Genomic DNA, 22104 nt, shown 5'->3' with positions numbered 1-22104 from the left:
CAATAATTAAAAATGAAATTAAAATGAGGAGTCTTTAACACATAGTCTATAATTTTAATTTATTATTTTTTTTACAAATATAGTGGTTTATGCGGACAAATGCTTGAAACCATGATGACATTGACTATCTGAAGCATCTCAATGACATCAGTTAAAGCCAATCCATACATGTTCTGTATATATACATATACACAGATGTGGGGATTGTTGTCAAGAATCTTTGTAGTAGTTGTTGAAGTTGATTCGCAGGAGGAAGTCTTCCAAATGAGGCTGGTAGCCTCGGTTCACCAGCTTGGTCACCACTGAACAACAACAAACAACAAACGTCAGCCGACAGTTCTCTGACGCAAAGCACGGAAGATGCGGACGGGGACGGGGTCACCTTTGAAGAGGAAGTGCGAGTAGTACTTGAAGGTGTTGTACGACTGCTGCATGGCAATGAAGCTGGGGTGCACTGCCTCCCCCTGTTGGCTGGCCCAGGGCAGTGCAATCAGCTGCGCGCGGAATTTGAGGATGAGGCTGAAGATGCTGTGGATGATGTTCATCACCGGAGCGGCCTTCTCCGTCAGCAAAGCCCTGGCAGCCAAGGAAAAAAATAAAGAAAGAAAAACGACACACTCTTAAAAACAAAAAAAAAACTTACTTTATAAAACATACATTAATCATATTATTACATAGAATGTACAAAAATGAAAAAAAAAAAAGACAATAAAATCTTTAAATTAACATATGATGAGTGACATCATGTTACAAGGATCATCTCAGATTATAAATAAAAAATATTTCAAGAAATCTGAGATCTGGAAAAATAAATAAATAAAAAATGAAGAGGAAAAAAATTACAATTTAATTTATAGATAGGGGGAAAAAAGTCAAAAACCTCCCCCAAAAATAGTGCAAATATGAGGAAAAATATATAAGTAATCTTATCATGTCATGTCTTATCAGTCAAATGAAATCATGTTCCAAAGATGAGAAATTTTTTTTTTTTTAAAAATCGCACGATAAGAACTCAATTACATGCAAATGTGCGTTCATCTTAGCAGGCTCCGCCCCTCAACTCTGTCTGGAAAGAAAGGCGACCGACCTGAAAATGGCCCTGTTGAGGTAGTCGGCGTGCGTGCGGTGAATGGCGTCCAGGTCGCAGGCGACGGCCATCTTGGCGGTGAACTCACTCCAGGACACCTGCAGGATCTGGTTGGCGATGTAACCTTGGATGACCTTGACGAAGTGCTGCATCTCGTGTCGGTACAGCTGCAGCTGGCGGAACTGCACCGAGCGTCCCGCGCCTTTCACCACCGCTGACATGCACACAGCAGACACAGCACACACTTAGGATTCGTGAGTGCTGGGGAAAAAAGTCTACACACCCGAATAGCTGATTTTTTTCCCCTTATATTTTAAATCCATCCTAGAAACATTTAGTCTTTTTTTTTTGTTTGACTCCATCAAAATTACAATGGGTCTCAAATATGTATATAAAAAAAAAATCACTATTTTTTTAAATACATTTCATAGGAATGTGTTTTTTTTTCTTCAAATATGCGTTTATTTGTCTTCATCTAATACTCATGGGCTATTCCTATTTTTCCTTGGCTTTATTCTTAAAAAAAAATACAACTTTTCCTCTAAGACCCATGTATTCCCCCCTGAAACTATTAATTTTTTGTCAGAGTTTGAGGCAATTTTAATGATTTCACTTTCTTAATATAACTTTTGTTGTAATCCTTGTAAAATATATTTTTTTAAATTTTATATTGTATGACTTTTTAGAACTTTTTTTATTACTGCTCCCATATTTCGACAATTTTTGTGGAATCAACTGAAAAATGTACATTTTAATAATTAAAATAACCTCTCTCTCATAAGAATTCTCTTAAAATATAATAAAAGTTTCTTGCAATATGGGAACGATACAAATCTTTCTTTTTATTTTTTTATTAAAACTATTTAATTCTTGTAAAATAAAGAATTTGTCGTGAAGAATTTATGGGTAATAAAATTAACATAATAATATAAGTTTTAGTTATATTCTGACTTTATTATTTCAATATTGTGACCAAAGTAGCATTATTGCTTAAGTCACTTTCAGCTAACATAAAGGCCACAAGGAACAACCAACTACTCTTTTATAAAATCGCGAAATAAAAAATAAAAGACATGAAAAAAATATGTATGAAAGCAAAATGTTTCATGAGTTATTGACAGCAAGTCCTCATAAGAAAAGAATTGTGGTGACATTTCATTCGGCCTTTGATGTGGTCTGACATAACACGATGATTAATTTTCGGGTGGCTGTTTCAACGGCAGAAATCAATGTTAATGGCGTTTTCGTCCACATTTGCGCTGCGTTTGAGCCTTTAACGCCTCGCCATCCACATCCCTCGCGGGAGCTGAGTGATAACAATCAATAACGAGCGTGACGCCATTTTCTATATGCGTTAAAGGACGAGTGTTGAGTGGTCTGAGCAGAGCCACGCTAATCAATAACGGCGTTAAAAAAAAAAAATGAAATAAATGAAACAGCAAGTTAATGGTGTCTGTGAATACAAAGTGGAGTGGGCGGGGCCTTGTTCCCAGGATGCAACGGTGCACTCACCCGTCCTCTTGAGATGGAACCAGACGTCGCGCAGGCTCCACACCATGTGCTTGAGCTGCAGCTGGAAGGAGAACAGCCGGTTGTACTTGTTCATGCAGCCGTCGGTGATGATGATGTTGAGCGGCCAGGCCACCTGGGGGCGCCCAAATGCAAAAACGTCAGATTGCGTGTAAAATGTGCACAAGGCAGCCTTGATTTGGAAATCCGGTTTGTGACCGTACTGGAAACTAAATGTATGTGCATCTCAAATCTCCCTAGTGAAATGAATAGAAATGCCATTCACGTTAGAGCGCCTCCCCCTTCCCCTATTTTTATTTTAAAAAATAGTTTAAGAAGGAAATATAGCACACAACAAAATTTAAATTCACAAGACATAAAAACACAACAGAATTTAATAGAATGTAACGGATTAAAGACATTTGCGAGATTATTTAAATAGGCCTCATTCTGCTGTGCACACATTGGCCATTAGGGGGCAGTATATTACAGACACATACAAGAAGATTTTATGGCGCAACACTAAAGTAGACCGTCACAAATAAGCAGGAGTAATATTCTTAGTTTTTTGCCGGTGAATATTGTTATTGTCTGCATGCGTTTGTGTTCATAAACAAAATAAATCATTTTCGTGCATCTATTGATCAATTTTCTTCTCAAATGATGCCTTTGTTTCTGTCAGTCTGGTGAAATGTTAACTTTCTACTATTACTTAATTCTTGTTTTTTTTTTGAAGGGCTGCAATTAATCATTATTTTATTCATAGATTAATTTATACATTTTATCCTCTGTTAATCAAATAAAAAAAGTTTTAATTTTCATTTCTTTATTCAAAAACAGGACAATATTTCAAATTGACAATGATTCAGTTCCTCGTGTGGGCTGTTTTTTTTTTTTTTTTTTATACACACTCTTTCCTTCTGGCTGGCAAGAACAGTTGTGTCGAAATCTTATCACGGCAAAACGGTTTGTACAATTTGGGTTGTAACGGCCGTGATGGCGAGCATGTCACCTTGAAGCGCAGCTCCAGGCAGTTGAGGGAGTCGGGGGCGTGCGGGTGGAAGGTGTCGGGCAGGAAGCGCAGCGCAAAGGTGAAGTTGGCGGCCAGCGGCGTGTCGCCGTGCAGGCTGTACTGCAGCGCCTTGCTGAGGATGGAGTTGAGCACCAGCGGGGTGAGCAGCTCGCCGGGCGTGTGCCCGCTGCACAGCTGTGAGGACGACACATCGGCGTTTACTCGACGGCGCCTTTAAACACGCGGCAGTTCCGGACAGCTGCGCAAAATATGGCGTGATTTCTTTTCACAAAGCAAAGCGTGAGCGGGCTTGACCTTTTCAAAAAGCCGATCGCTGAGCGACTGCGCGAATTCGCCGTCCTCCATCAGCAGGAAGTGGCGCAGCGCCTCAAAGTGTCGCTCCACCCCCAACTCCACAAAGAAGTAGTCCACCACCGCCTTGTTCACCAGCGACACGCTGCAGCAGGAGCAGGAGCAAGGACGAGACTTAAAATTTGGTTCACAACACTGACATCAGCAAGAGAGGAGAGGCGAAGAAGGGGAAAAAAAAAAAAGTGGTGAGTGCGTTGGCCGGGAATCGAACCCGTGTCAACTGCTTGGAAGGCAGCTATGCTAACCACTATACCACCAACGCACATGTGGAATGTTTGGAAGAGGCAAAATGGGCAGCGTTCCAAAGGAGTGGGAAGCGGTTTGCTTTTCTTGCTGGGCTGCATGACGGAGTGGAAGAAAGTCCACTTTGGAAGATCCCACATGAGAAATAAACAAAATTCAAATTTCATTTTTTTGATGGATCTCATTGTGACATGTCGTTGCCCAGTCATAATATAAATTGAATTCAATATCAATAAAGCACAAATTATTTTCCCAAGCAGATGCTGAGAAAAAGACAACATGCACTTATAATTACGGGGAAAAAACTATTGGAAAACAAAATTTAAAAGACAAAATGACATTTGGTTGACAAGGAAGGAACTATGTTAAAGTGAGTTGGAGCCTCCTTTAGATAAAAGTAGTGCTTTGATAACACGCTGCTCAGGAAGTATGTTCAAGTGAACCCAGGAGATTTATTTCTGAAAAAAGTTGCACTTTTGTTAACAACTTGTGGCATCTTGATGCCAAGGAACTAAGTTAAAGTAAGTTGAGGGGCTTTGTTTAGATAAAAGTAGTGCTTTGTCCAACTTGTGGCACCTTGGAGTAAAGGAACTGCATGAAAGTGAGTGAAGGAGCATCATTTGGACAAAATTAGTGCTCTGCTGCACTCTTGTGGCATCTGGGTGTTGTTGAAGTGAATTGAGGAGCTTCATTAAAAAAAAGAAAAAAAAGTAGCACTTTGCCAACATCTTATTTGAAGGCGATTATAAACTTTTTAGCGGGTGCATCAAATACTTGCTCCCTGAAGCCAACGAATAATGGGAACAGTTCTTGTATTGGATCTCATTATATTGTGCAGGTAGATGCGAAAAGTGCAAAGTCAGGTGCAAGAGCATTTATGGGAGAAGGAACGGCAATATGGCCTCTCGCTTTGAGAGATAAAAGCGTCGACTCGAGTTTTTGCGACTCACTGCGTGATGAGCGGCGCGGTGACCGAGTGTTTGATCAGAACCGGCAGGGAGACCATCTCGCTGAGCTGCACGGACGTGGCGTCGGCGGCGTGGCGGAGGGCGGCCTCGGCGGGGAGGCCCCGGGCCACGCGCTTGAGCAGCTGACACTCGGGGGACGACGCTGTGACAGAAGATGACAGCGTCTTGACGTCGCAAAGTCACAAGAATGACGATTAGGTCGACTCAAGAGCCTTCCAATTTGACATATGTATCCCACCAAATATCATCGAGTGTTCCAAACTAACGGCTGGGCCGATTATCGGGGCCGATATTTGGCATTTTGCTGATTATTAGCATCGGCCTTTTTCTTTTTTAACTTTCAAGGCCGATGAATTAAAAGCTCGTTAATTTTGGTTCGCTGCAGCAAACTTCTTTCTCTCTGCTGTGCTGGTGGCCCCGCCTGCAGAAGCAAATTGGCCCACCCACAGCGCCATCTGATTGGTTCCTTGTGCAGTGGGTAGCAGCCAATCACTAAGATGCCCGTTTGCTTTTTCACCTCAAGTCCCGCGGGCACAGGAAGGTAAGGCAACAGACTTCGAATAAATGTCAGTCTTCTACAACTCACAATTAAAAGAAAACAATTTTCCGTCGCAAACTTCAAAGAAATGTTTGTTTTCATTGAACTATAAGACATGCAGCTGAAAGTTCTTCTTATTACTCAACCGTCGACATTTCGGACTTACCGGTGAGGCTGTAGCAGTCTTCGTAGTGTTCCACCTGGTACTGAGCAGACAAGGCCAAGAGATATTCTTGTTCAGACTTCTCTCTGGGCGACAATTGAAACCCGCTGCCCCCCGCCTGCTGCTCAGGCGTCTCCGACTCCTCAGCTATTGACAGAAATTTGTAGAAAAATTTGCATTTGACATTAGATCATACCGGTTTGCGAATAGTATCGATGTTAATGAGGCCCCCATGTCGCCCATTTGTTTTTTCTCGTCGGTGGAATCCATGGCCGGTTATTCATTGAAAATGTCACTTATTGCCACAATATGTCAGCAAAGATGTGTCTAATAGGAAAGTAGTACATTGATTGTGTTTGAAAAGCTGATAAACATTGCGCATCATCATTTTTTTTTTTTGCAAAAGTTCAATACCTTTGGCATCTTTGCCGTGATCCACATGACATCGGGCTCCGGCTGAAGTATGCGACGCGTTACCACGTCGGCCGCCTGGCGCCGAGGACTCCGGCGCGGCACCTAACACAACGCAGCCCACACCGAGTGCAGAATCCGACGAGTGTCCGTATTGACTGCCCGGCAGCGGGGATGGAAGCGGGTCGTTCTGGGTGACAACGCAGCCGCCGCCCAAGCTGGAGTCCGACACGTGGCCTTGGGCGCTTCCGGGCGTCGAGGCGGGCTCGGATCCGGACACCACGCAGCCGATCTGAAGGGTGGAGTCGGAAGCGTGGCCGTGCTTACTCCATCGGGGTCTGGCTTCGGGTACGTTGGCCACAAACTCGCCCACTTTGATGTTGGCGTCGGAGGCGTGGCCGTGGAGGTTTCGGACGGGGAGCGGAGAGAACAATTCCGAAACGTTGCCTCCAATTTTGATGTTGGCGTCGGAGGCGTGGCCGTGGAGGTTTCGGACGGGGAGCGGAGAGAACAATTCCGAAACGTTGCCTCCAATTTTGATGTTGGCGTCGGAGGCGTGGCCGTGGAGGTTTCGGACGGGGAGCGAATCGACAACGTCTGACACGTTTTCTCCTACTTTGATGTGAGCGTGAGAGGAGTGGCCGTGGACGTTTGGGGAAGTTTGAGGCGCCTCGACGTCTGACACATGCTCGCCGATCTTGATGTGTGAATCTGAGGGATGCGAGGAATGAGGAGAGTTCAGGTTCGAAGGGGCCTCTGAAGAAGAAACGCCATTACAACTAGGAAGACTGACGAGATTTTCTTGCGGTAACGCACGAGCATCAACTTCATCTTTTACTCCCGCGTCTTCTTGTGTTTGCACAACGTTGTCTTGCTCGCCAAGCACAGAAGCGTCGCCTTGCCCGAGCAGCGCAGCATCCTGAGAAGGCAGCCCATTCGCTCGGGATACATTTCGAGGCGCCTCCGGGTTGTCCTGTCCGAGGGAGAAGCTGGACTTGGAAACGTGGCCGAAGGGGCTGGCAGCGGGGAGGCTGTCGTGAATCCGAGGCACGTTCTCCCCCAGGGGGAAATGGGAGAAGGAGGGATGGTTGCGGGTCACGTCAGGCTGCAGCACGGCAGAGCCGCAAGCAGGCCGGAGCCGGGCCGGAGATTGCCGGCCGGCGAGTCCTTCAAGCGGACTGAAGGGGGCGCTGAAGTCGTAGTCGATAAGCTGCGCCGTGGGACACGCCTCGGGGACATCGGCTCCAAACTCGCCCTGCTTGGTGTCGCCGGGGTTTGTTGACTCGGGGAGGAAGTCGCCAGACATGAATGCGGCAGTGTCCACTGTGTGAGACTCTTCCGATTCTTCAGGCTTCTCTGGTTTTGTTTCCACAAACTGATCAGAGTGAATTTCCTGTGAAGACAAAATGCATTTTATTTTCTACCAAAATTGAACAAGATAATTTTTTTTGCACGTCAAGCATCATTTTTCCTCTTCAATATTCAGTTTTGAGTTGACTCCTCTTTTGCTAATATTCCCGTTGTGACTTCAAAATGATCAGTCTCAGCAGAAAGTGTCAGTTTTTTTGGGGGGGGCGGACAATTTATTTAATATTAAAAAAATCATTACTTCGATATTTACATCATATTTATCATACAGGTGCATCTACATAAATTTGCACATCGTGAAAAAAATATTTCAGCAGTTAAATTAAAAAAGTTTCAACAGTACTTCACCTCATTAGGGTCGAGAGGGCAAGAAGCAATCGAGGCTAGTCATATGATGACATAAACATATTATTTAGCAATGCCTTTGTCGCCCGCACCCCCCAAAAATAAAATAAAATAAAATAAAATAAATAAAATAAAATAAAACCTCTCCTTCCCTTCCTATTATGGCGCACCTGAATGCAATGTGTGGTGGCGCCCTGTTGGCTAGAAAGCTTGCAATCTGCAGGTTGGGCGGTAATGTCTTTGAATGTTTTTGTTTTTTTTTCTTTCATTAAGTCACTTAATGTGCATAAAGACAGGAAATGTCATACCAGCGCTGGCGGGTGCTGAGGTGGTCTCTCCTGGCCCAAAGGATACTTCTCTAATATGGCCTGGTAAGAAGCCACATGACATCGGGTTTGCTCATACGTCATTGAGCTCGGCAATTAACGGCCTCACGCAACACACCTGCAACTCTTGTCGGCCACGCGCGAAGTAGTGAGCTCGAGCCTCGTCGAGTCTCGTTCTCTGCGCTCTCCACAAGGCCCGACGCTCCTTACGAGCCGCCTCTTCGGACAGGTGGCTGTACTGGGCGATCAGCTCCTTTCTGTAGTTGGAGTCATATGGCCATCATACGTCCGCTCATACCAATATCAGATAAAAAAAAAAAAAACAAAGCTCCGACGTCATCAAGCTGTTATCCATAAGCAGCCAGACCTGGCTCTCCGCTCCAGTTGCTCCTCGAGCGCTTGAAGTCGCTTCTCCCGGTCCCTCAGCTCTCTTGCAAAGCTGAAGTCGTCTTCCTCTTGCTTCTTCTTGGCCGCGCTGCGCCACTGCAGAGGTAAGAATGCATCAGACATGCAAGACATGTTTGCTAGATTCAATATTCCCAAAAAAATAAAAATAAAATTCTATTGGCTTCTTGACAATGGTCCGTTTGTGAGCCCTAACATAATCGGTTTTGTGTTTCCACCGCAGGGTGCGTATGTAAATGAGTTGAATCGATCGCACTTTATTTAAAGTTGTCGTTGTTAAAGCAAAGTGGAAAAAAAATATTCTCCTACTTTTTTCGAAATTCCTAACATATACAGTCACACACTGTAGTTATTACAGTAGACAAAGCAAATTCTCCCACATGTTTTTTTTTCATTTTCTTATTCATGGCAAAACTCAACTGTTCACATTTTATTATGCCACAAGATGGCACAAAAGTCTTGTCCAAATAGCAATTGGTCTCATAAGAAAATACTGAAGTGATGAAATTTCTTTTGGGGGAGAAAAAAAAAAACTTTAACATTACAGGCTATGAATTTTTTAGCCAACATAATGAAACTAATAACAAAATTTCACATGCTTTTTTTTCTCCAATTATGGACAATGTAGGTAAATAAATTTTTGGCTTGTCACCAGCAAAAGCAAGCGGAGAAAACTCACTGCGAAAAGTTTGGACACCATTCTCATAAGTAATTTGAAACCCTTTTTGGGAAAAAAGATAACATACCTCCTGCTCCTGTTCCAGGTGCTGCTTCAGCTCCTGGAAGCGCTCCCTTTTCCTGGCCTCCTCAGCCAGACGCTGTGACACCTGGCGCCCTGCAGGAGATGAAGGAGAGCGCCGTGAGCTGCTTAGGCCTCCGCGCGAAGGGTCCCGCACGCGCACATCAAAAGATTTTGCCATCTGCCTCAAACAAACGCGCATATACGTCGGCGCCAAGGCACGTGAAGTGAACGGGGCCAGCCAACTTTGCCTGGCATCTTCTCAGGTGCGGTGCTTAAATGACGCGGAGGGGGGAGGGGAGGGGGGGGGCAGTTGTTATCAAGTGTGCGAGCAGTGATTACGTTTCAGTGCTGGAGGCCAATTCAAAAAGATCTCTCAGTGCAATTAGCCTCACACACTTCATGGATAACGCCGGTTCCAACACGAGTTATTTGGAAAGAGGTACTATCGACGGGGCAAGAGGATGAGGCTGTATATCAAACATCACATCATATTCGACATGCTGCGTGTGCGCGACACTCACCGCGAATGCTTTCCAGGGTTTTGGCTGCCGACGCTCTGACCTGATTGATCAGCTCCTGGCGCGCCTCCTCCGCTCGCTGGGCCTGCAACGATAAACAGCAATCACGCTTAAAACAAGATGCGTTTCTTGGCAGCCGTTTTACAGAGTGTTGAACTCAACTGAACACAGGGAGCCTTTGGGATTAGGGAAGGAAAAAAAAAAAAAAGATTATTAGGAGAAATATGCCTGACGTCAATGTGACGTGTCCCATTTCCCAAGGGATCAATAATGTATCGACTAATCCGGAGTGGTTATCATGATAGGTAAAAAAAAATAAATAAAAAATTGTAAGGAGTGGTTTATAGTGTATTTAAATGTCACACTTACATGACAAGTTAATAATATCAAGTACCATTTAAAAAAAAAAAAAAAAAAAAAACAGGCTCAGTTTGCCTTGCAATTTGCGAACCAAAGATCGCATTGAAGAAAATATTTGTGTCGTCTCAAGCTGCCTTCATTTTAGTGTGAACACTTCCAAAACGACTATTTGTCTGATTGTGGGACTAATAAAGGGAATATTATTATTATTATTATTATTATGCTGAAATGCTCGCTACTCAAGTGAAGTTGCACAAAGGCTGTTATGTCAGCTTTATTTATTATTTAATTCTTTCATTAATTTAATTGATATATTTAATTTAATTATTTTTTTTAATTTTCTTTTTAATACAAGAAATGCTAAAACAATTTTAAAAAAGGTGATTTCAAGCCCTGAAAAGAAACGTCTAAACTCCGAACGACCTTAATGTTCGAGTGCATAACTTGAATGCTGATTTTGTTTGGGTCAGGCTACCTGCACCTCCCGGCTGACGGCGCTGTGCTTGGCGATCCTCTCCATGCGGCCGCGGTACGTGGCGCAGTCCCTCTCGATCCCCTCCACCTCCTGCAGGGAGAAGGTGACGGCGATGCGTGGCACGGGAAGCTCTGACAAGCAGATGTAGTGCTGCGGGCACACGGGAACAGACACCTTATTAGACAACGACATATTGCAACAGTTCCTCTTTTAACGCCACATATTGTTTAATTCTATAATCCTTCACTGTGGGATTTCATTTTAATAACATTCGCTGTCATGTTGCAAGGCAATATTAACGCGAGTGGGCAAAGCCAATTTCCTTTCGCTCTATTAACTGCTCCTCGGTTGGAGTTTGCAATGGTACGCAACCGCGCTGCGTCATGCTGAGAGTTGATTTCAATGCGGTGATAATTTCGACGACACGTTTAATTGGTTCCGTGGCCGCGGTCATAAGTGAAAAGAGCCTCATCTAAAAATCACCTTTCCCCATTTAAATGAAAAGAAGCGCCATTAGCCATTCCGGTGGCGCTCCTTCTGGCGTGCTTGCTTTGGCCACCAGGGGGCAGTATGATACAAACATGCACAACAATAGTGTCTCAACTGACTCGGTAAGCTCTTGTAAGTCGTTTTTAAAAACAGGATAACAAATGTATGCCTGTGAGCATTGTTGTCTGTCTACTTGTGTATCATTTGTGTTCAAATATTCTCGCTGAAAGGGTTATAACAACGTAACAGACACGATTAGGCCGTTTTGCTTTGTGTGTTAGCATTAAAATAGCATATTTTCAAGACAGGTCACTCAAAACTCACGGTAGCAAGCGGACCGTTGAGCATTGACCTATTCGTTGAAAAACAACATAGAATTGCGCTTTACTTTGGAGTCAGCCAGTCTTCCCTCAAGTGCCTCCAAGTGGTGTAAAATGCTGCTGATCGTCTTTTAACAGGATCTCGGAGGACGGCCTCTCTTCACTGTCACTTTAGTGTTGGCTTTCAGATACTTCTGTTCATCTTCAAAGTTTAAATATGGAATATACCATATGGAAAGCGCTTGAGAAACAACAACAACAAATAATCTGACTGTGCGCCTATGGAGTCAACACGGAAAAGTGGCCGGAGACAAAAAGCAGAGCGGTGTGTGCTGCGATCCGTCACACTCAAGTCTCTGCACGTCCAGACGATGCATCATCACAGGGATGTTAGTGTATTGATAAGGATTTGAAAGAGACAGAGAGTGTCCCTGTTCTGTCTCAATATTGATTTGTCGTCCCTTGCAGGCGGCAGACTTTTTTTTTTTTCTCCCCCGAAATGGATGACAGCGACGTGAACACCAGAAATAATAATGCAACAGGCTTTGAAATATAACAAAGAGACGACATACGGTCAGATGATGTCAAGGCTGATGATGTTTTTATGCTTAACGTCGTAAAAAAAAATACAGTGGCGGACATATTTTGCAATTTGATGGGATGAGTTCAAGAAAAATAGGCCTCTCAAGTTTAGCTCAGTGAGCAGCTTTGAACATGAAATTCCACATTTTTTATTTCGATCCAGCGAGGGCAAAGAGGGGGAAATGTGATGATAACCATAGAAGAGGAGATGACGCAACTCCACTTTGTCAGATGTGAATTGATCAGCCTATTCCCTCTTATTTTCAAAGGGATTTCAATTCAACGAGAAGGCATTTCAGAATAATGAGATCAATAAAACGTGTTGTAAATTGGAAGACGAGCAGACCTGAGGGCAGCATATTTTCAGGAGGTTGATGGTCTTCCCGCAGACGTACACATCGTTGGCGATGTGCCTCAGGAAAACGGGCACACACTCCTCCACGTCTTTCGAGATCAAAGTGTATCCTTGGACCCAGTAGTGTTTGTCTACAGGAAAAATAAATAACGGTTAGCCGTGCGCTTCATAGTTGTGGCAGGCCCCCCCCCCCCCCCCCCCCCCTTGAGAACGCATTTGAACTTCTGACTTGCATAACTCGTATTATGACTCGGACTCGTGTTTGTTAAGCGTTGAGCTCAGTCGATCCAGAGCTAAATACACAAGCGCGTGTGAAAGTGCATTTTATAGCCAGAAGAGCTTAAGTCCATCGCCGACTGCTTCCAACAACTTGCAAGGGCGCCCTCCAGACAAGCGGGAGCGTAGGGGGGGCGCACGGGGTTCAAGTGCGGCGAGTTGATGAGGTGAAGCCGACGAGCAAATTAACCTCTTAGCCAGACAAAGCAACCGCCGCGGCGTGACCTTGAACGGAGCGCTGCGTGACAAACGACATTTGGCCGGGCAACGGTGAGGAGCGCGCACGCGGCGTGTTTTATGGATTACTGTTCAAAGACAATAATTGCAGTGAGCTGCAAATGTCACCTTTGTACTCCGACAAAAAAAATAAATAAATAAAAAATAAAGATTAAAAGTAATACCTCCTATACCATTAAGAAATTTAGTAGTTAATATTAGGCAATAATGCAAGACAACTTTTAGAGTGAAATCTAAACGCTTTCGAGGGGACAGAATATTGGAAAACTGATTTATGTTTTGTACAAATAGTTGGCCAACATATCAAACGGAAAAAAATCAAACAAGCAAATAAATCATAATCTGCCTATTGCTGAAAACGTGTCATCGGTGGCTTTGCGCAAGGTAAGCAGAGCTGCACAGAACAGAACAGCTGTCCATGCGTTTTTTGTTTTTTTTTTGGCTGGTGTATCCTGACGGCACATAAACACGGTACGGCGATGTCGTTTTCCTAAACAGACTTATATTACTGCAGACTCCCGCACAACTTTGTGTGGAAATAAGACAACCCCATGTCATTGCGTGGAAGAAAAAAAAAAAGATGTGTTAACCGTAAAAGAACCCAACCCGCGTCTAGAATTGACGGAATTCAAGATGGCCGACGGCCGCTAATGAGAAAATACTTAAAAAAAAAAAAAATAGTGGACACATTCTAGTATATATTTGATTAGTGGCGTCACGTCACTGACGGTCATCGACCTTAAATGACATCATCAAGGAAACATCGTTTCTTTTTTTTTTTGCAAACAATTCTCACTCCTCTTGCCTCGCTCGTCTGTTATTATTCCGACCAAAGCATTTCATTGACCTATTAAAACTTTTACTCAACGACATGAAAAGGTTTTCTCTACAAGCACATTAAATGCGCCGTTTTGTAAATTGCCGAGCGGGAAGGAATGATTTGGGACATACGCTAAGTTGCGTTTGTAGAAGCCCAAATTCAACCAGAAGAGCGAGAGCACAGCACATAAAAAAAAAAAAAAAGGATTCCCAAATGGTTGTGAGCAGAAATGACCAACAAAACACGGCTGGAATTTTTGTTACTGCTGATTATTGACCACCAACGTGAAGCAATCCTTCACGGGCACAAGGACAAATCCGGTGGGGCAATAAAAGAAACATAATGAAATCATTCTTCTTCTCGCAGGAGAATACACCTCGTAGGATTTCTCACTTTGAGACGCGGCTTTCATATAAAATGAAAGAATAATGAGAGTGTGTGTGAGTGTGTGTGTCACGCGGAGCTTTTTGCTACCCATTATTTTGGTAAAAGATGAGTCTTCAAGTCATTGATTAGTTGGATAATAAGAAAGCGCAAAAGCAGCCGGTTGACCTCCAGGAACGAACTTGTTTCCTTTTATTTTTGTAAAATACATTTTTAAAAAGACATCTTGAAGTCTTTTTTTTTTTTATATTACAGGTGACATCATAATTATATTTTTGTTCTAATTGCCTAGAGTGCCTGCTCGCCCATCAGGTGTGAAAACAGCCTCGCAAGGGTTTTGTTTTCACAACTGGTGAATTAGCCCGTCCGTGGCTCGACCAGCTCGGCTGTGAGAACATCCAGAACCACTTTCAAGCATAGAGCCTCTAAGACTAAAGACAATTAGTAGATTGCTATTTGGGTGAATTTGCAAATGCTGAACCAACTGCTTTAAATGCCAAAAACAAACAAAAAAAAAATGCATCATCATCCTCAGCAACTCTTAAAATAAATACCTCTGAAGCCGAGGTACTCTTCATTGACTTGGATCATGAACTCGCCATAAACGTCTCGAAACACGCCGCTGTACACCCAATCGGACACAAACCTGTAAAAAGAGTAAACACGCGGTCCAGACAAGCACGTGGAGGTTTTTTTTTTCGAAGACACGGCGGCGTGCGCTACTGACCTGGTGTACGGCTCACAGCTGCTCTTGAGGAGTGACAGCAGCACCGGGTAATTCTCGTTGCTGCAGTTGTTCTGGGCTTCGTTGTACAGGTGGGAGAGCAGCCTCACGCCCTGAAAGCAACGGCACGCCGCTTTGAGCCTTTTTGAGCGTCCACATGATAGCGCCGGAAGATGAAAAGCAAATTTACCACAGGGAAGGCGGCCCGGTCGCCACCCAGAGGCCCGTCCACGCGGCACAGTTCTGACAGATACCTGAGATGAAAGCAGAGCGGCTCATTAACATCCGATTGCTCGCTGCTTTAATCGAATCGCTAAAAGCGCGACAATTGAAAGATCTTAGTCCAACGCGTAGAAGGGGGAAAAAAAAAAAGGGAATTTCACCTGAGCTGTTGGCCGACTTTGCGGAAGAGGAAGCTAATGGTTAGCAGGCTGAGTCTGGGCGGCGTGCTGAGGACACACGCTCGGTAGTAATGCAAGTACTTCCTCAGTCCTCCTGTGAACGCCTTTGAGAGAGAGAGAGAGAGAGAGACATTGTTGTGTGGCGCGAAAATCAATAAAAGTGAATCGCGAGTATCGAATCGACTCTGAAAGTTTTGATTCGATACTCAGCCCTAATATTGAACATACTTTTTAGGAATCAAACCTCAGGAACATTTAGGCCTACTGCACCACTGTATTTTCGGTCAAGGCGGTGGTACTTGGAGAGCTACGTATTATTATTCGCTGATGTGCCAGTAAAAAAAAAAAAGTTTGACAAGCACTGCCGTAGAACAACACATTTTAATTAATGTCACGTTACAAGTCGGGTGGGTTGAAAGCTGTCAAAACAAGAGCAACAAAAAGGTAATAATCAGAAAGGCCCCCATTTGCATATTTCAATGACGCTGACTTAGAATGCATGTTTAAAGATGTGTCTATATTTCTTGATTACTAATCATGAATCACACTTCATTGACATTTTTCACGACACTTAAATTGTTCTATTTGTATCAATTTATGATGGCAGAACGTAGTTAATTAAAAAGCTTGTTTTCCAACAACTTCATGTTCAATTAAATCGTACTCCAACAATCTTGTTGACAATTACATGAAGTGCCCTGTCTGGGGCAGTGGAGTCTTATGCAAATGCCAGTTAATTTAAACATGAGGAATGATTAAAAGCGCTCAAGCGTGAGACTGCACTTAACTTTGCTGTTTTAATGTTTGCCGTCTCATTCTTTCAGTTTCGACTTCCATTGCAGCCCGTCTAGGCAGCAAAAAGTAAGCGGCTCCCAAAAAATAAAAAAATGCCGCCTGCTGGCTGATGCAACAAAACTACACGAAATCCTGTCAGCAAAAAAAAAAATCCCAATTTAAGTCGCTGGTGGTGACCCGCACGTACCTGAAAGACCAGCCCCTTCTTTTCAGGGCTCTGCAGCGAGAAGCGGCTGAGCCTCAGGTAGTAGGTGCCGTACTGGGCCAGCTCTCCCAAAAGACGAGACACGCTTTCCGGAGAGGCTCCCGACACGCACACGCCGGGACGCACGTCGAACTGAACACTCTTGGGGGAAGACGATGCACAAACAACACGGGAACCTGTTCAGACTAATAACATTTAATAAAGCGTCTGTATGAAAGCGATCACATTTCACAGAGAGTCACGTCCATTGCGACTTTGTGCTTTATTAATACATGAGAGCGCGTCTTTGGTGTTTGTTGTCCTTCTTATGGATTTTTTATGAGAAGTTCCCGGCCAGCACTCTTCTGGGAGGCACAATATGGTGCAATGCAATTTTGCACAACACAACAAATGCCCGAGCTGACGTGACGGCGTCGAGCGCAGCTGCCTGCATGTTATCGCTCCGCGAGACAAAAGACATTGTAAAAAGAAATAAGTCTCATCTTCTGGAGGTATATAAAATCTTTATGGGGAAACAACAAAAAAAAAAGGCTCCCTGGTGATTGAATTTTTATCTGTAATGAGTTGAATTTTTAATAGGATATTTTATACGCTTATGCAGTTCATGGAGTAATTCAAGACCCTAAAGATGATGGGGGGAAAAAAAAATGGAGAAACAAAATAGGATTTTCCCAAATAAACTGCTCGCGTTAAGTGCAGATTAATCTTGCTGGCATATTTTGTTCCAAGCAATTATGATGGAAGAGATATTTTTTTCCCCAGCAAGATCTGAGGAAGCATCACTTCCCATTTACTGTAAATATAACAGAAATGCAAACATCCGTAGATGACAACCATCCCATGCTTGAAATCAGAAATCAAAGGTTGTCGCATTAAAAACATTACGGAAAAAAAGACAAATGCTTGGTTCTAATCCACTTCAAACGCGCAATTGCTGATTACACCGTCGATGACCATATTAGGTATCGAAGGGCGGCACAATCCAATACCATCATTGTGATAACGGCCCGCGCCTTAAATATCGTAATTATATCGATATCGCAATAATGACCATCGCTATCACATGAGTTTTATCTGTAATACATCATCAACAAAACAATTCGGTTCCAAAGAAAGGGAAGCTGAAATGAAATCAACTGGCTTTTGCATCTTTCTTGCCATGGCAAATCTTCAAAATGATTGTTGAACTTCCACCGCATTCCATAAGAAAGGCAAAAACGCTTTCCAATTTAGAGTGACCCATCTGTTCCGTCTACCTGGGCCCAACATTCGGGCAGATTCTTGAAAGGCGACTCATTCGTCGCAAAAAGAGTCACAAGCAACAATCGCAAGAGGGCCGACGCACGATCTGATGTTGAAGTGAATCCAAATTCAAGAGCAGAACTTCGGTAGCGTCACATTTAGATGCAAACGGATAAAGAGCAAGCGGTTTGTTACCTGGTTGAGAGGAAAAGTGGTGGACGCCACGCCGATCAGCACGTTGAGGAGGTCGCCCACGAGCTCGCCCTGAGAGTCGACGGGCAGCGGCGGGAGTGGGGAGGTCACGCTGTCGCTGACCACCCTCATCTCGCCCTCCCACAAGCGGGAAAGCTGGTCGAAGGCCTCTCTGCCGCTCTCGCTCAGGTACAGAGACTCTCGCCTGCCGGGTGGCCTAGTCACACACGCATTGGGTCAATGATTGGATCTCGTGCCGAGTGGCGAAATATATGACGTCACATTATTCCATCAGATTGTGGAATGACGATCGGAGCCTGAGCAAATGCGTCATGGAGTACAACACAAAGACGTAAGACTCACCAGCCGATAGACTCCCAGCAGCAGCGCACGCCGGGCTCGAACGTCCGCAGAGCCTCCCATACATCCATCTCTGGACCGGGGCTGGGCTCCGACTGAGAGTCCGGCGTCAGGTTGGAGGCGGACTGAAAGCCTTCATCGTCAGACTGATCACACGGCGGAACCTGCACCAAACATTCCCAATGCATTTGACTCCATATTGAGTCCAATCAATCAATATTCGCAAAACTAAACTGTAACGTCTAGAACATAATATTTCTCGGTAGTTTTTTTTATGACGACAAGCTGTGGTTAATGTTATTTTTTTATGCAGAAACGTATAAATCATATTAATCGTTTCAGCAATGTAAAAAAAAAATGGACAAATTGCCAAGATAATCAAATATATTCAGAAAACTTTTCTGGTGAAAAAAAAAAAGGGACTCGGGTGTGCCTCAATGTGGCAGTAACTAAGACTGCAATCATTGTAATCGAATTATTCGAGCAAATTATTCAAGTCATCGTTTGATGGGGTTCACTCATCTGCAGGGGAGGGAAAGTACAGAAGCAAAAATTATACCCGGATGGCAAGGCCAGTTACATCGACATTGCTGGGCACAGGAGGAAGGTCCAGTCTGATGTCCAGGTCTGAGGTTCGAGTATGCTGCAAGGCTCCAAACAAGCTCAGTCTGGTCTCCTTCTCAAATCTCTCCTCCGTATCTATTTTAGTCCTGAGAACCATCAAGCCTGCACCAGGCTGAGCTTCCATCAACCTCTGAGTTCCACACAAGCGCTCCACGCACGCCCATTCCTCGCCGCACACGAGCCCCCAGGTGCGAGCTTCCAGCCTCTGCAGCTCCTCGCCCTGGTAAGGCCAGGGTGCGGGCCTCCGCAGCACGGGCCTCTCCCGCCTCATGTAGTCACGACTGAAGCAGGGCGGCGGCGGTGGCGAGGAGCCCGCCAGGTGCACCAGGAGCTCCAGGACGGAATCCACCTCGCTCAGGCCGGAGGCGGCCCCCTCCGGAAGCTTCTCCAGCAGCTCCTCCAGTCTCTCGGCCTCCTCCCGGCAGCCCACTACTCTCAGGTCGAAACAGATCATCAGGACTCTGTTCCTTGGAGGAGAGTTTGGCCCAGAGGCAACGGGTGCTTTGGCGCCATCCTGGAAAAGCTTGGACAGCAGGGCGCCGTAGGCTCGTGTCTTCAGAGCTTTGCGGAAGCCTTCCCTTGAGACGCCTCCCAGGGCCCGACGCTTCCACGACACCCCGACCAGGCTGCTGTCGCACAGGGCGGCCAGCAGCTCGGTGATGCTGGAGCTGGTGCTGCATCCGGACTTGATGGGGTGTTGAGTGCTCTGGTACATGGTGGCACTTTCTCCTCCAGCCTGGATGACAGGAAAGATGAGGACACACGAAGATGTTTAACACTTTATGTAAAGTGGCTTGAGATAGCCCTGGGCCATTATGGAAAAAATAATCATCATGATCATGTTTAAAATAAAAAGATTCAAAGAAAATTGCAATTAAACTGAATTCAAATTTGTTTTTCCATAGATTAGGACGAACGTATTCCTGTGTGAGTGTTGTTCTATTATGTCAATAAGCATTACCCTAAGCGCTTGTGCGTGACTATTTGCCATTTGAAGAAATATCACTCCCGGAACCCGATGCTAATTTTCTTTTAGCCATACACTGCAGAAACAGCACAAAGTATGAGTCAGGACCGTAGTGGTGTCTGCAATTGGTTCAAAGGAGGCTTGTAATTTCAATTGTATGTACAGTGTTTGATTGACGTCGCCACTGGCCAGTATGTGGGTGCCAGGACGCACAAATTATAATTGCATTGCACAAAATTCTACCTAAAACACCTCATTATAAAAAGATGATTAAGTATTAACAGCTTATGTGCAATACTTTATGATGCACCTTTGGGAGCTCTCACACGACGTCACAATCTTGGCACACTTTCCTTTGGTCAATCCAGTTTATTTTACGGTTCCTATCGCTGCAAAACATCCCAATGATGCAGCCACCGCCATACTTCACTACAACAACAACCTTTCTTTTTGTTGTCTTTGTGGTTGCGCGTGGTTCGATTTTGAACACAAAAAGAACCAATTTTGGTTTCATGGGCTGTATGAACAGAACTTCCCGGATGTGCATATATGGCTTCGCGCTAGCTGTAGCTTTCGTTAGCTAAACTTACTGATATGAAAACATGAGGCTAGCAACAGATAAACGTGTCTAACTAGTGAATGTGACGATGCAATATAATTTGGTTACCCTCAAGATGTAGACTGTTGTCGGCTCATTCTGCGATCAGGCGCGCTCGTCCTCCAGCATGCTAGCACATGCTAGCAGTTGTTATTAGCATCACCCGTCGAGCCATTAGCTATCCCGCTGTTGAGTTCACGAGCGTCCCATTTCGAACTCGGTAACAATATTCTTCCTCGGCGCCAAAAGGAATTTTTATTTCTTGGCTTTGTTCATGTTGAATATAAAAAGAAAATCAACTTCAAGTGTATTTATTGTGTATGATTGAAAGACAGCCTACGTCCATCCCAGAAAGGAGGGAGAGGGAACCTCCTCGAACGTGATTGGACAACAAAAAGACATGCCAATTTTTATTGGCTGACTTATTTTATTGTCCACACTGATTGGTCAAGGTTGTCAGTCGTACACCCCCGCTTCTGTAATGATGCATTCAGGTGCAGGCACAAAAATAGTAAACTCCTAAACTCAGTGAAAATGTTATTTTAAAACAAATTATTGCTTTGTGCTCATTTAGTAGCTATTTTCTATGTAACGTTCCGGGCTGCGTACCTTTAATAATGAATGGATGGATTGCATTAAAAAAACATTTGGACAGAAAATACTTAAAATTTCTAATGATAAAGGAATTTGTAATGAGCACGTTTTATTATTATAATGGCTAATAGTAATAAACATTTGTTAAAAATACACATACAGTTGCAATTTTTTTAACTAACCAATTTGAGTATTGAGTTAAAATAACTTTTTTTAGGTAAAATAAAGTTAAAAAAAAAAAAAGTGACCTGTAGGTCATTCTTAATTCCATTAAGAATTAAAATAGAACAATTTTAGAGAGATTATTATCACACAACAGTTTTACAGCTTGTCAATGTACAACATTCCACATAAGCACAATCTTGACGACACAAATGAGTCCATAATACGCAAAAAAAGAGTGACGCCTGTCGCTGACTGAAAAAACATGACACATTAAAGAAAATACGAATTTGATTAAAATGCAAGCTTCTGAACATGCATTTATATATTATTCATCATAAAAAGAGCAAGTTACCTCGCTCTGCCCCAAAGGTAGCCCCCACACACACACAAAAAAAAAATCAAAGTAATATCTAATTAAAATGTTTTGAAACAGGTGGAGGTGAAAGGCTGCCAGCTGGTAAACAAACATCATGTGCAGAAGGAGAGGCTGGATGCTAGAGAGAGAAGCATGGCAGGAAGAAGGCCGTCTATAATTGTCCTGATTTGCACTGAAAAACTTTAAAAGTAGCGTAATTGGAATTCTGTGCTATTTGAAGGCCATGGCCAGGTCACTGGGCTTTCAGTGGGGGACTTAATCCAAACCGCTCTTACCACCACAATCACCTCGCAATTATAGAGAGCATCAATACCGTATAAAAGTGCAATACAACAGCATGCAGCTGTGTAGTAGAGCAGTGCAGAATCAATATTTATCTATTAACAAGACAAAAACATTAAAAAAAAAAATCAATAAAACACATCATACTCCCCAGAGGTAATGATTATTAAATGTATTCATTGGCTGATTAAATTAAAAAAAACAAAAAAAACAAACGCACATATCATAAATAAAATAACTTCTTTTTTGGTCACCCAACCTTGAATTACAGAAA

General features: G+C 43.7%; 1 protein-coding gene and 1 non-coding gene across 2 annotated transcripts; both read right to left on the bottom strand.

Moving 5' to 3' along the window:
* Positions 1-40: 40 nt before the first annotated feature.
* Positions 41-20781, bottom strand: tubgcp6 (tubulin gamma complex component 6). Its single transcript, XM_088287325.1, has 25 exons — positions 20483-20781; positions 18784-19584; positions 18228-18388; positions 17868-18081; positions 16413-16571; positions 15413-15534; positions 15220-15283; positions 15033-15142; positions 14860-14951; positions 12580-12719; positions 10843-10992; positions 10011-10092; positions 9494-9582; positions 8710-8825; positions 8461-8599; positions 8325-8384; positions 6307-7696; positions 5896-6039; positions 5174-5333; positions 3924-4065; positions 3609-3803; positions 2600-2732; positions 1088-1301; positions 383-576; positions 41-302 (listed from the first exon to the last, which is right to left on the bottom strand). The coding sequence occupies exons 2-25, from the start codon at positions 19561-19563 to the stop codon at positions 211-213; spliced, it is 5142 nt and encodes a 1713-aa protein (XP_088143451.1). The 5' UTR covers positions 19564-19584; positions 20483-20781; the 3' UTR covers positions 41-210.
* trnag-ucc (transfer RNA glycine (anticodon UCC)) lies at positions 4171-4242 on the bottom strand. The gene has a single exon. It is a non-coding gene; the product is annotated as a tRNA-Gly (tRNA).
* Positions 20782-22104: the final 1323 nt, after the last annotated feature.

The sequence above is a fragment of the Idiotropiscis lumnitzeri genome, unplaced genomic scaffold (assembly GCF_059441095.1).
Source record: "Idiotropiscis lumnitzeri isolate Australia: NSW breed Sydney's pygmy pipehorse unplaced genomic scaffold, RoL_Ilum_1.0 HiC_scaffold_35, whole genome shotgun sequence".
Lineage (NCBI taxonomy): Eukaryota > Metazoa > Chordata > Actinopteri > Syngnathiformes > Syngnathidae > Idiotropiscis > Idiotropiscis lumnitzeri.
This window is presented reverse-complemented; position numbering and strand designations above follow the sequence as displayed.

Coding starts and splice junctions, on each gene's coding strand:
- tubgcp6 (XM_088287325.1), bottom strand. CDS start 19,563: ATGTACCAGAGCACTCAACACCCCATCAAGTCCGGATGCAGCACCAGC. Junction 15,535..16,412: donor AGAAGGGGCTGGTCTTTCAG/GTACGTGCGGGT, acceptor TCTCTCTCAAAG/GCGTTCACAGGAGGACTGAG. Junction 7,697..8,324: donor CTCAGCACCCGCCAGCGCTG/GTATGACATTTC, acceptor TTGTCTTCACAG/GAAATTCACTCTGATCAGTT.